General features: G+C 33.0%; 1 protein-coding gene and 3 non-coding genes across 4 annotated transcripts; all 4 read left to right on the top strand.

The window, feature by feature from the left end:
• The first annotated feature begins 682 nt into the window (after positions 1–682).
• On the top strand, positions 683–755 carry TRNAF-GAA. The gene has a single exon. It is a non-coding gene; the product is annotated as a tRNA-Phe (tRNA).
• A 1,474-nt stretch (positions 756–2,229) lies between these two features.
• Positions 2,230–2,302, top strand: TRNAF-GAA. The gene has a single exon. It is a non-coding gene; the product is annotated as a tRNA-Phe (tRNA).
• Positions 2,303–6,976: 4,674 nt separating this feature from the next.
• Positions 6,977–7,049, top strand: TRNAF-GAA. The gene has a single exon. It is a non-coding gene; the product is annotated as a tRNA-Phe (tRNA).
• A 5,648-nt stretch (positions 7,050–12,697) lies between these two features.
• LOC109156663 lies at positions 12,698–14,992 on the top strand. Its single transcript, XM_019304507.1, has one exon. The coding sequence runs from the start codon at positions 12,698–12,700 to the stop codon at positions 14,990–14,992; it is 2,295 nt and encodes a 764-aa protein (XP_019160052.1).
• Positions 14,993–15,196: the final 204 nt, after the last annotated feature.

The following is a 15,196-nucleotide window of genomic DNA, read 5'->3' as shown; positions in this document are numbered from 1 at the left end:
TGTTTAACATTGTAGTTTAGTTTGGTTCGGTCAATTTGAGAACATTAACATTCTCTAGTTCTTTAGCGCAATTAATTAATTATTTATTTTTTATTAATTTAAAATTTAAAATCGAATGAACACATCAACGATGCATATTTCAAATTCCTCAATCAATAATGAGTCCAAACAACAAGACAACACTACATATTTAAAAATCCAATGTCCGAACATAACATAAAACTTAATTCAAATTACAAGATAGCAATATAAGTGTCTAACAGAAATACAAATTTGGGATTTAGAGAATTGAGAATTTAGTAATTAGTAATTAGTATATATACTCGCGTAATTTTCCAAATATAAAAATATTTAGGTATAGATAGATACATATATGTGATGAAAGGAAATGTCACAATTTTTTATGCTTACATTAGACTTTATAATAATTATATAGAGTTGTTATTATAGATGATTGGCTTTGGCTTGTGGTAACAATTGAATCATGCGCAAGAGATGTTTGGTGAAGTGGAATTAAATCGGTTTGTTTCTTATGAACGTAATCATCGTGGCTATGTTTTAACTTTTAATCAGAGTTTGAAGACGCAATAATGACTATGCAAAGCAATATGTGGAACATAATAACTTCTGGTTACAAAAAGATAAACGTTCGTTTATTAAGAATAAAAAGTTTCTATGAGATGCGGGGATAGCTCAGTTGGGAGAGCGTCAGACTGAAGATCTGAAGATCACATGTTCGATCCATGTTCACCGCAATTTCGCTTTGATGGTTTTTAAATGTAAACCATACAATTATAAGTTAATAATTTTCAGAAGATGATTTTCAATAGATAATCCATGGAAGCGTTCCGTTGTCGTCCATCGATTAGGATAACTGGCTTTCACCCTGGAGACCGGGGATTTAGAGAAGATTTGTAGTGCAAAGTATGGTTTAATGTTGGCTTTCTCTCTGGGTATGTCCAGTGTATTTGTTTACACGTCTCGGGTTTGCTTTCCTAGTTATTCTCGCCATGTTGCCAATATAATAAACCAAACATTGCTTAAATACATTTTTCTTTATTTCTTTTTGTATAAATAAAATCAATCTATAAAAGTAATGTCGTAAAAAATATCTCATAGAGTTATTTTAAATTCACTCATATTGATATATTTTTTCAATATGTTCTTACAATATATGTGTGATATATTAATAATATAGATGACCTATGATGACTTACTATACCTACAATAGTGGTTTAATGAGTATGCAATAGTAATTTAATGAACTTGTAATAATGTTTTGATGGACGACCATAAATGACTTAATGAACTTGTAGTAGTGACTTTTTTTTTTTTAAGGACTTGCAGTAGTGACTTAATCAACTTGCAATAGTAATTTAACGAACATGAAATAATATCTCGATAAACTTGTTAATTTACTTAATGGAATTGTATTAATAGTAATTCAAAGAACCTAAAATTAGGGGTGGGAATTTCGATTTACAGTTCGGGTCCATTTTTTTTCTCGGTTTAATTTTTATTTTTCAGTTTTGAAAATACGAAACCATTCTATTTAACATTGTAGTTTAGTTTGGTTTGGTCAATTTGAGAACATTAACATTCTCTAGTTCTTTAGCGCAATTAATTAATTATTTATTTTTTATTAATTTAAAATTTAAAATCGAATAAACACATCAACGATGCATATTTCAAATTCATCAATCAATAATGAGTCCAAACAACAAGACAACACTACATATTTAAAAATCCAATGTCCGAACATTACATAAAACATAATTCAAATTACAAGATAGCAATATAAGTGTCTAAAAGAAATAAAAAATTGGGATTTAGAGAATTGAGAATTTAGTAATTAGTAATTAGTATATATAGTCGCGTAATTTTCCAAATATAAAAACATTTAGGTATAGATAGATACATATATGTGATGAAAGGAAATGTCACAGTTTTTTATGCATACATTAGACTTTATAATAATTATAGAGTTGTTATTAAATATGACTGGCTTTGGCTTGTGTTAACAATTGAATCATGCACATGAGATGTTTGGTGTAGTGGAATGAAATCGCTTTGTTTCTAATGAACGTAATCATCGTGGCTATGTTTTAACTTTTAATCAGAGTTTGAAGACGCAATAATGACTATGCGAAGCAATATGTGGAACATAATAACTTATTATTAAAAAAAGCTAAACGTTCGTTTATTAAGAATGTAAAGTTTTTATGTGATGCGGGGATAGCTCAGTTGTGAGAGCGTTAAATTGAAGATCTAAAGGTCACGTGTTTGATCCACGTTCACCGCAACTTAGCTTTGATGGTTTTAAAATGTAAACCATACAATTATAAGTTAATAATTTTCAAACGATGATTTTCAACATATAATCTATGGAAGTGTTCCGTTGTCATCCGGCGGTTAGGATATCTGGCTTTCTCCCTGGAGATTTCATATCTATCAATTTAGAGAAGATTTGTAAAGTATGGTTTAATGTTGGCTTTCTCTCTGGTGGGTATGTCCAGTGTGTTTGTTTAGACGTCTCGGGTTTGCTTCCCTAGTTATTCTCGCCATGTTGTTGCCAATATAATAACCCCAACATTGCTTAAATACTTTGCTTCCCTAGTTATTCTCTCCATGTTGCCAATTTAGTGAACCAAACATTGTTTAAATACATTTTTCTTTATTTCTTTTTGTATAAATAAAATCAATCTATAAAAGTAATGTCCTTAAAAATATCTCATAGAGTTATTTTAAATTCACTCATATTGATATATTTTTTCAATATATTCTTACAATAAATGTGTGATATATTAATAATATAGATGACATATGATGACTTACTATACTTTCAATAGTGGCTTAATAAGTATGCAATAGTAATTTAATGAACTTGTAATAATGTTTTGATTGACGAGCATAAATGACTTAATGAACTTGTAGTAGTGACTTTTTTTTTTAAAGGACTTGCAGTAGTACTTAATCAACTTGCAATAGTAATTTAACGAACATGCAATAATATCTTGATAAACTTGTTAATTTACTTAATGGAATTGTAATAATAGTAATTAAAAGAACCTAAAATTAGGGGTTGGAATTTCGATTTACAGTTCGGGTACATTTTTTTTCTCGGTTTGATTTATATTTTTTCAGTTTCGAAAATACGAAACCATTCTATTTAATATTGTAGTTTAGTTTGGTTCGGTCAATTTGAGAACATTAACATTCTCTAGTTCTTTAGCGCAATTAATTAATTAATTATTTTTTATTAATTTAAAATTTAAAATCGAATGAAGGCGTCAACAAGGCATATTTCAAATTCCTCAATCAATAATGAGTCCAAACAACAAGACAACACTACATATTCAAAAATACATTGTCCAAACATAACATAAAACTTAATTCAAATTAAAAGATTGCAATCTAAGTGTCTAATAGAAATAAAAAATTTGGATTTAGAGAACTGAGAATTTAGTTGTTAGTAATTAGTATATATACTCGGGTAATTTTCCAAATATAAAAACATTTAGGTATAGATAGATACATATATGTGATGAAAAGAAATGTCACAGTTTTTTATGCTTACGTTGACTTTATAATAATTATAGAGTTGTTATTAAAGATGATTGGCTTTGGCTTGTGGTAACAATTGAAAGATGCACAAGAGATGTTTGGTGTAGTTGTGGTTACAAAAATCTAAACGTTCGTTTATTAAGAATAAAATTTTTTTATGAGATGCGGGGATAGCTCAGTTGTGAGAGCATTAGATTGAAGATCTAAAGGTCACGTGTTTGATCCACGTCCACCGCAACTTAGCATTGATGGTTTTAAAATGTAAACCATACAATTATAAGTTAATAATTTTCAAACGATGAATTTCAACATATAATCTATGGAAGTGTTCCGTTGTCATCCGGCGGTTAGGATATCTGGCTTTCTCCCAGGAGATTTCATATCTATCAATTTAGAGAAGATTTGTAAAGTGTGGTTTAATGTTGGCTTTCTCTCTGGTGGGTATGTCCAGTGTATTTGTTTAGACGTTTCGGGTTTGCTTCCCTAGTTATTCTCGCCATGTTGTTGCCAATATAATAACCCCAACATTGCTTAAATACTTTGCTTCCCTAGTTATTCTCGCCATGTTGCCAATTTAGTGAACCAAACATTGTTTAAATACATTTTTCTTTATTTCTTTTTGTATAAATAAAATCAATCTATAAAAGTAATGTCCTTAAAAATATCTCATAGAGTTATTTTAAATTCACTCATATTGATATATTTTTTCAATATATTCTTACAATAAATGTGTGATATATTAATAATATAGATGACCTATGATGACTTACTATACCTTCAATAGTGGCTTAATAAGTATGCAATAGTAATTTAATGAACTTGTAATAATGTTTTGATGGACGAGCAATCGAGCATAAATGACTTAATGAACTTGTAGTAGTGACTTTTTTTTTTAAAGGACTTGCAGTAGTACTTAATCAACTTGCAATAGTAATTTAACGAACATGCAATAATATCTTGATAAACTTGTTAATTTACATAATGGAATTGTAATAATAGTAATTAAAAGAACCTAAAATTAGGGGTTGGAATTTCGATTTACAGTTCGGGTCCATTTTTTTTCTCGGTTTGATTTATATTTTTTCAGTTTCGAAAATACGAAACCATTCTATTTAATATTGTAGTTTAGTTTGGTTCGGTCAATTTGAGAACATTAACATTCTCTAGTTCTTTAGCGCAATTAATTAATTAATTATTTTTTATTAATTTAAAATTTAAAATCGAATGATGGCGTCAACAAGGCATATTTCAAATTCCTCAATCAATAATGAGTCCAAACAACAAGACAACACTACATATTCAAAAATTCATTGTCCAAACATAACATAAAACTTAATTCAAATTAAAAGATTGCAATCTAAGTGTCTAATAGAAATAAAAAATTTGGATTTAGAGAATTGAGAATTTAGTTGTTAGTAATTAGTATATATACTCGGGTAATTTTCCAAATATAAAAACATTTAGGTATAGATAGATACATATATGTGATGAAAAGAAATGTCACAGTTTTTTATGCTTACATTGACTTTATAATAATTATAGAGTTGTTATTAAAGATGATTGGCTTTGGCTTGTGGTAACAATTGAAAGATGCACAAGAGATGTTTGGTGTAGTGGAATGAAATCGGTTTGTTTCTCATGAACGTAATCATCGTGGCTATGTTTCAACTTTTAATCAGAGTTTGAAGACGCAATAATGACTATGCGAAGCAATATGTGGAACATAATAACTTATGGTTACAAAAATCTAAACGTTCGTTTATTAAGAATAAAATTTTTTTATGAGATGCAGGGATAGCTCAGTTGTGAGAGCGTTAGATTGAAGATCTAAAGGTCACGTGTTTGATCCATGTCCACCGCAACTTAGCATTGATGGTTTTAAAATGTAAACCATACAATTATAAGTTAATAATTTCCAAACGATGAATTTCAACATATAATCTATGGAAGTGTTCCGTTGTCATCCGGCGGTTAGGATATCTGGCTTTCTCCCATGAGATTTCATATCTATCAATTTAGAGAAGATTTGTAAAGTATGGTTTAATGTTGGCTTTCTCTCTGGTGAGTATGTCCAGTGTATTTGTTTAGACGTCTCGGGTTTGCTTCCCTAGTTATTCTCGCCATGTTGTTGCCAATATAATAACCCCAACATTGCTTAAATACTTTGCTTCCCTAGTTATTCTCGCCATGTTGCCAATTTAGTGAACCAAACATTGTTTAAATACATTTTTCTTTATTTCTTTTTGTATAAATAAAATCAATCTATAAAAGTAATGTCGTAAAAAATATCTCATAGAGTTATTTTAAATTCACTCATATTGATATATTTTTTCAATATATTCTTACAATAAATGTGTGATATATTAATAATATAGATGACCTATGATGACTTACTATACCTTCAATAGTGGCTTAATAAGTATGCAATAGTAATTTAATGAACTTGTAATAATGTTTTGATGGACGAGCAATCAAGCATAAATGACTTAATGAACTTGTAGTAGTGACTTTTTTTTTTAAAGGACTTGCAGTAGTACTTAATCAACTTGCAATAGTAATTTCACGAACATGCAATAATATCTTGATAAACTTGTTAATTTACTTAATGGAATTGTAATAATAGTAATTAAAAGAACCTAAAATTAGGGGTTGGAATTTCGATTTACAGTTCGGGTCCATTTTTTTTCTCGGTTTGATTTATATTTTTTCAGTTTCGAAAATACGAAACCATTCTATTTAATATTGTAGTTTAGTTTGGTTCGGTCAATTTGAGAACATTAACATTCTCTAGTTCTTTAGCGCAATTAATTAATTAATTATTTTTTATTAATTTAAAATTTAAAATCGAATGATGGCGTCAACAAGGCATATTTCAAATTCCTCAATCAATAATGAGTCCAAACAACAAGACAACACTACATATTCAAAAATTCATTGTCCAAACATAACATAAAACTTAATTCAAATTAAAAGATTGCAATCTAAGTGTCTAATAGAAATAAAAAATTTGGATTTAGAGAATTGAGAATTTAGTTGTTAGTAATTAGTATATATACTCGGGTAATTTTCCAAATATAAAAACATTTAGGTATAGATAGATACATATATGTGATGAAAAGAAATGTCACAGTTTTTTATGCTTACATTGACTTTATAATAATTATAGAGTTGTTATTAAAGATGATTGGCTTTGGCTTGTGGTAACAATTGAAAGATGCACAAGAGATGTTTGGTGTAGTGGAATGAAATCGGTTTGTTTCTCATGAACGTAATCATCGTGGCTATGTTTCAACTTTTAATCAGAGTTTGAAGACGCAATAATGACTATGCGAAGCAATATGTGGAACATAATAACTTATGGTTACAAAAATCTAAACGTTCGTTTATTAAGAATAAAATTTTTTTATGAGATGCGGGGATAGCTTAGTTGGGAGAGTGTCAGACTGAAGATCTAAAGGTCACGTGTTCGATCCACGTTCACCGAAACTTAGCTTTGTTGGTTTTAAAATGTGAACCATACAATTATAAGTTAATAATTTTCAAAAGTTAGTTTTCAACAGATAATCCATGGAAGCGTTCCATTGTCGTCCAGTCAATTTAGAGAATATTTGTATTGCAAAGTATGGTTTAATGTTGGCTTTCTCCCTGGGTATGTTCCGTGTATTTGTTTAGACGTCTCGGGTTTGCTTCCCTAGTTATTCTCGTCATGTAGCCAATATAATAAACCAAACATTGCTTAAATACATTTTTCTTTATTTCTTTTTGTTTAAATTAAATCAATCTATAAAAGTAATATCGCTAAAAATATCTCTTAGAGATATTTTAAATTCACTCATATTTATATATTTTTTCAATATATATTCAAACAATAAATGTGTGAAATATTAATATTATAATTGAGTAAAACTTTAGCCCACAGGAAAGTTTTATGTCACCAGATTCTTCTGTCCATTTAGCAATAATTGAGATAAAATATTATCATAAGGGTTTAATTGGATTTAATAGAATTTAAACTTTAGCCTACAAGCAAGTTTTATGTCAATAACCCACTAAATAATAATTTTCTCACAACCCACTAAATAATAATTTTATCACATTTCTTAGAATTTATAAATTTAGTTCAATTATAATTCTAAGTTTCATGGTTTGCATTGGCAAAACATGAATTCAGTCACTTCTAAAAATTTAGCCACATTTATTAATTGATCCACGAATCTTGCTCGGTTCTTCGGACTAACTGTAGTAAGTTATGTGATTAGATATACTTCTTTTGAATTCCAAAAATAAAATTTACCTAGTTCAACATCTATTTAACATGTTATAATAGATTTTTTAACCTTTTAGGTTAAATTGATATATGCATGTTATAACATATATAACATTGTTTAATAACTTGTTTTTGTATAAGTTTATGGATTGTAACATCTTTGTTAAACATGTTATGTTCATGTCAAAGAGATATTTTGCGATACATATGTCTCAACACAACATGAATGTATGTTAATTAATATGACATGACCTACTTTAAATAAGTTAATTGGGATAATAGATTAAGGAACATTTGGTTTAAGTTATGTGTTAAAACTCATATATTAGTCTTGTTTAATTTTGTTTGTAAAAGTGAGAGATCCTAAAAAAGTAGAGATTTTTTTGAAAAACAAGAGCTAATTCATTAAGTCATAATCAAGACAATTAACAACGAAGTGTGGGAGTGTACCATACTACACCAGCTATTTCAATAGATGAACAAATTCCATACAAATTAGCCACTAATGAATTACAATAGCCATAAACATTAAAATAATTTTCCTAATCTACTAGTTTTGCTCAAATCATCCGCTAACTACTTCATACATACTTGGTTTATCTACTAATACAATAATTATAACATTCAAGCTGCAACACTAACAAACGAGGGTTGACCGAGGATGTAGGGTACTCCTGGTGTGACGAAGAAGAAGAAACTCTGGACCATGCATTTAGGAGATGTGATCGAGCGGTTGACTGTTGGTAACGGTCCACAGCTCACGCCTCGGAAGCTCTCTCCTTCCTTGGTAAACACCCTGACAGCATGATCACTAAACAAAGATGGATTAATTGGCTTCCACCTACACCCGGCTACTTTAAACTCAACACGGACACGGCACGCAAAGCCAACAGGAGCATGGTCAGGGATAGTGGTTTGGTTCGTGAGATTTTTTTTTTTTGAAATAAAAAAACCCTTCTCAATTTCAATTATAACAACATTCACAACGGCTCGTGGGTCGTGGGTTTCATCACAAAGATTGTGATAACTAGCAGTTTCATGGCGGAACTTTAGGGATTTAGGGATGGGCTCTGTCTTGCTTTAAGAATCATTACCGAGACAGACTCTGAAGCTATGGTCAATGTGGTGAAGAGTGAAGAAGCAGACAAGAAGGAGAGAAATCAAGAGCCACAAGTTATCTTGGAAAGCAAGAAGAAGACAATGGAGATTTAAGAAAATCGTCTGGTTCATTCTTGTACTCTTTCGATAATTCATGTTTATTATTATTTGCTATGTATAATTTCGCCATACAGGGCTAAATTCCATTAGAGATTTTCGGGTAAAAGTGTTTATGAACCTATGGGCCTGAGCTCTCAGATTCTTTAATATATTATTATTTGGGTTTAATACTTGTGTTGCAATTGTGATTATATTCTTTGATGCTTGTAATTAGTGACCATAGTTACTTGTTTCGTTTGCTTTGTTTGTGTCACAACGACAGTTGGGCATAACTTAGGGCACACACAATTGCACCTAACTGTTGCACCTTGAGAAAGGGTAATTTTGTTAGGGAGATTAATTCTTGATTATTGCACATCGAGAGATGGTAGTAGTTAGGAAGTTATGATGCTTGATCTTGTTTTAATGGGTGTTTAAGCCACGAGAGTGGAAATTCACCCATGTTAGTGACTACGACAGTAGCTCTATACCACCTTGCATTCTCACACTTGTATGAACCCAGATTTAATATTACATTAGGTTAGGCACTAGGGGATTAAATACTTGAATCCGAAGAATCACAATCTCTCTATTTTGTTTTCAAAACCCTCAATCAATGCTTTATTTTATTTATTTAATGCAACCCTCCAAGTCTATCGTTAGGATTAGCTTTAATGAATAAATTAATTAGTAACTAGTGCTTAAGACAACCACTTCCCTGCGAATCGATTACCCGATACTCCGAGTATTATTTGTTTGTAAATATACTACAATCACAGAGTGCACCGCCGCAAATGACCCCCAGAGATACTCCGAGTCAAGAGTCATGGTTAAGTGAAATAGAGAAGGGCCGCTGGACGACGACGTTTCAGTCCTTAGTACACCTTAGCTAATCGTCGGACAGCCCACGCCGTTCCGCTACTCCGACACCTCAGAAAACCCAAACCCTCCACCGTTCTCTCCCTCATTAATCTCTGCAAAACTCCTAATCCCAACACACCGAAACGATACTAATCCAACAATCAAAACAAAAACAACCACACAATTATTCATATTCAATTCTTATCATCTGAATTTTCCAAGAATCTCTAATACCATCCCCTCTCTCTCTCTATCTCTCTCTCTCTCTCTCTCTCTCTCTCTCTCTCTCTCTATAATGATCTACAGAAACAACATTTGCTTAATGCAGAAAGAGAAGAGGAAGAAGAATGTGTAAGGTAAATTGAGAGAGAGATACTGTCTGGTGAGAATTAAAAGACGACGGAAACCAAACTGATGAAGAAAAGGTAATACCCCTCTATTTAACGCCAACCAAACTGATACTTAAACGACGAGGACCAATTTTGAAAAATCGCAATAGTCGGAGGACCATTGTTGGAATTAACTCTTTGAGAAATGATATAGAGCAATTAGGGTAATAAACAAAAAAAATTAACTAATTAATTGAGAGGCCTATTTGAATTATTTTTTACTCATTCTACACTTTCAATATATTTATTTTCTATATTATTACAAACACACAAAGTACAAACAAATTTAAATTACCTTGGTGTAGGGGTAAAAGGCTCAAACTGGTAGTAAAAGTGGGCTCAAAACACAAAAGTAGTAGAGAGTGGGCGATGAAAAATTTAAGTAGTGTTGAGTCAATGATGGTGGATCAAAGAAACGAAGAGTTGAAAAGGAAGATTGAAGCATTAGAGAGCCGACGATGGAAGATCGAAGCATTAGAGAGCCGACGGTGGAAGATCGAAGAAGGAGAGAATCTGTGATGAAGGATTAGAGAATCGGCGATAAGACGGCTGCACGGGTGGAGTGCATCATGAGACAGCAGCACGATCATCGCACGGGATGAGTCCGCTCAACCCGATCAAGATTCAATATATATTTAAAGGAAATTCTAGAAGAGGAAAGAAAAACTTGTGTATTTAAAATTCCCAACAAATTAGCCACTAATGAATTACATACAATCAAGCAGCTGCGATGCACTACAAAAGAAGGGTTTTCACCAATCAGCAGTCGCAACATTGTATTGTTGAAAACCTCCTTTACACTCTCCCCGCGATTGTGTGCCTGGATCTCCTCATTCAAATTTTTAATCCTTTTACACCTTGTACAAGAGATCTTTCATCTCCTCTTTAGGTATATATGCCTTTTTCTTTCTCCTTTGCGCCAACAATTTCAACTGCCTCACACAGCCTAATCAGATTTCTTATCCTGCCGCGCAACAACTCCACTTCCAGAGATTGCTAGAAAAATTTTTAAGCACCTACACTAATTGAAGACATCACCTACTTTCTCATTCGAGAACATCTAGCTCTAAGGAAAGTAAAGATACTTCAATTCATTTGTCTCATTTCATATGTCTAGTCGGTTAACGAGGATTGACAGAAGTTATTTACAAATCAATTGTTCATAATATTAAATTTAGTTTTAGTATATAAAATCAACATATTTAGAAACAATAATATTAAAAGTTATGTTAAACAGAAAAAAAAAAATTTATTTTGAAATACAAAAAGAAAATAATCTAATAAAAAATGTTGATTTAACCAATAAATAATAAGTATGATACTTAAAATAAGACAATGTGAGTACAATACTTTCCATTTCGAGGAAAGAGAGTTGAGAGATGAGACTATCCAATTGAGAGAAATATGAGAGTTATATATACAATTAATAACGAGCGAGTGATCAAGAGAAATGAGATTTGAGAAATGATATAGAGCAATTAGGGTAATAACTAATAAACAACAAAAATTAACTAATTAATTGAGAGGCCTATTTGAATTATTTGTTACTTGTAAGTGTAAATATATTGCACATTTAAACCTCTGTGTTATTGGCTTAGATTAGTTGTCAAAGTAGTCCTGGATTAGTTGCTGGGTTAGTCACGTCGTCTGGAGTAGTTGACTGGATCAGTGCAAGGAAGTTATCTAGGAGGTATAAATCTTGTTCAAAGAATTTATTCAAGACCCTATCAATGGGGAGATCTAGATCTATTGGAGCAGCCGAATTCAAGGAATGGAAGAGTGCATACTTTGAGGATCAAAACATAATTTACAACCTATATATAATGCTACCTTAACTAGCATTCAAATTGCGCACTCTTTCACAAAGTCTTAAACTGAAAATCTTGGTGCATCTATACCAAATATATCCTGTATTGTTGTGTGTGAAGAAGATCTTGCAATCAGATCATGAAGCAATGAAGAACGCCTGCAAATCGGATCCACTGGAGTAGGTTCTGGAGTAGTTATAGGTTATACTGTAGAGTGTAATTAACTACCCTTTTGTACTCCGTTTTTCATCATAGTGGATTTGGGTTGATGTGAGTGGCCCCGCATACGTAGGAGTGAGGCTCCGAACTACGTGAACATATCCTGGTGCATGCTTTCTTTTACTGCTATTTATTTCATGTTCTTTATTATATCTGGAATATGTTTTCATCTATTCCAGCGTTGTAATTGAAATAAATTAAATATTATAAAGGCTTTATCTTGCATTCAAAGATTCACGTGCTTTTTCAATTGGTATCAGAGCCCGGGGACTTAAATTACTAGTCTAACCGATCTAGCTATCACGTGTTTTTTGAACTCAAGATCTCAGCATCTGTCTCTTATTTTGTTTATCTGGTTTACTTGTTGCTCACTGTGCATTGAGTCTTATAGAATGGAACGACAAAGAGCACCTCCTGAGCTAACAGGTGACAACTATGCGTACTGGAAGGCCCGCACCAAAATGCATCTACGAGCTCAAGGGGAGAGGGTCTGGAGGGCTGTTCTCACTGGTTGGTCTCATCCCACCAAAGATGGAGACAATACAGGAGATCCTCCAGTCCTCAAACCGGAAGTGAAATGGACAGAGACTGAGATGACTACTGCAAGCTTCAATCATAAAGCGTTAGATACTATATTTTCTTTAATGCATGAGAGTCAATTTACCATTGTTGCAGGATGTGATTCGGCCAAAGAAGCTTGGGATGCCCTTGAAACTACTTATGAAGGAACTGCATCAGTTAAACAATCCAAACTCCAAATGGTTCAAACCTACTTTGAAGATCTAAAGATGAAAGATGATGAAACCATAGTGGACTTTCATGCTCGGGTACAAGAACTAGCCAATAGGGCAAGCATTCTAGGTGAACCAATCACTCAAGAACGACTCGTCAAAAAGATTCTTCGCTCACTCCCTCCAAGGTTTCGAATGAAAGTTACAGCCATTCAGGAGCACGATGGATGGGAAAAGAAAACGGTACAACAATTGATGGGAAGCCTACAAACTTATGAGATGGAAATCTTGGGCGGACCTGAAACAAAAGGAAAAACCGTAGCATTCACTGTAGAAGCCGCTGGAGCTGTTTCTGATCCAGATGAGGTAAGTGATGATCCAGTAGTCTTTTTAACTAAAGGTTTTCCTAAATTGTTGCAACAGGTAAAACAAAGACAAACTGGAAAGCCTGGCAAGTTTCAAGGTCAAAAAGGATCAGGATCAAGTGCAAATCGAAACAATCAAAGATCAAACTCATCCAGCCAACGACCGGGTGCTTCTCGAAACTCTCAATCTAAAGACAAAACCGGAGGCAAAGGGATCAAATGTTATGAATGTGAAGGGTATGGCCATGTGCAGGCTGAATGTCCAACCTATTTGAGAAGGAAGAAGTCAATGAAAGTTGCCCTTACCTGGAGTGATGATGATGAACCAGAAACTGATCCAGGTTCTGATCCAGATGAGATCTCCGGAAACTTTGTTACCTTTACAGCTCTTACAACTACTGTATCTGCTTCTGCAACTGGCGAAGAATCAGAAATTGAAGAGTATGTGTCATCAGAAGATCAAGATTTACCTGCACCTTCATTTGAAGTAGAATATATAAAATTGTATGCTAAATGGGAAATTCTTGTAAAAGTCAATAGGTCTCTGTCTAGTCAGGTTAGCATTCTAGAAAATGCCAAAAAAGTGTATCTATCTAAAATATCTGACAGGGACAGCATCATTGAAGACAGTCACAAGAAAGAAGAAAATCTCAAACATGAGCTAGAAGATCTCAAAAAGGAACTGGAGCAACTCAAACGCAAGATAAAAATGATGGACAACACATCCACCTTAGACCAAATTTTAGATTCTGGTCGAAAGACATCTACAAAATATGGGTTAGGCTACTCTGGAGGAAAGGACAAAGCTACTACAATTTTCGTCAAAGCCTCAGGCTCTGACTCAGTCTCTGGAGCAGATCAAGATCGACCAGAAACTAGTACAGCTCGGCGTCAAGTTAACTTTGCTCCAAAGAAAACATCAATCAAGGTCAGAGTGTATAATCCTATATGTCATTACTGCAGGGTACGTGGACATACAAAACCGGAGTGCTTCTTCTTCTACAAAGACCAACGTTGTGAGAAATACACAAACAAATCTATCACCCCGTTTGTCAAGCAAATTTGGGTGAAGAAAAGTGACTTTGTATGTCGTGTCTCTTTCCACTCTACGAGTACTAACAGAAAAGAGAGATGGTACTTTGACAGTGGATGCTCGCGGCATATGACGGGTGATGCTAAGTACCTAAACAACATAAAGGGAAGTACAGGAGAAGTAACTTTTGGTGACAGTGTTAAGGGAAAGATCACTGGAACTGGCACTCTAAATGTCACAGGTCTACCCAAACTCCCACAAGTTCTATTGGTGGAAGGTCTGCATGCAAATCTGATTAGTATCAGCCAATTATGCGATCAAGAATGGAAAGTGTGCTTTACAAAAGACAGCTGCAACGTTACAGACTACAGAAAGAACTGTGTCATGGAAGGTAAACGCTCTTCTGATAATTGTTATATACTTATTAACGATTCTTATTGTTATAGGTCCAACATAAAAGAATCAAAACTGTGGCATCAAAAGTTAGGTCACTTGAATTATCGCTCACTTGAAAAATTGATCAAGATTGAGGGTGTTCGAGGTCTACCTAATATCTAGGTAGAAAAAACTGGAGTATGCAGCGCCTGTCAAGCTGGAAAACAAACTAGAGCAGCGCATACCTCTCAAAATATGATCAATACCACACACTGCCTGGAACTCATTCACATGGACCTCATTGGACCTACCAGAACAGAAAGCATTGGAGGTAAAAGGTACATTTTAGTTTGTGTTGACGATTTTTCTAGGTTTTCGTGGGTCAGT

The sequence above is a fragment of the Ipomoea nil genome, unplaced genomic scaffold, assembly GCF_001879475.1.
Source record: "Ipomoea nil cultivar Tokyo-kokei standard unplaced genomic scaffold, Asagao_1.1 scaffold2752, whole genome shotgun sequence".
Taxonomy (NCBI): Eukaryota; Viridiplantae; Streptophyta; class Magnoliopsida; order Solanales; family Convolvulaceae; genus Ipomoea; species Ipomoea nil.
The sequence above is the reverse complement of the archived record's forward strand: the minus strand, read 5'-3'. Positions and strand labels throughout refer to the sequence as shown.

What these genes read in the sequence shown, in the direction of transcription:
- LOC109156663 (XM_019304507.1), top strand. Translation starts at nt 12,698, where the DNA reads ATGGAACGACAAAGAGCACCTCCTGAGCTAACAGGTGACAACTATGCG.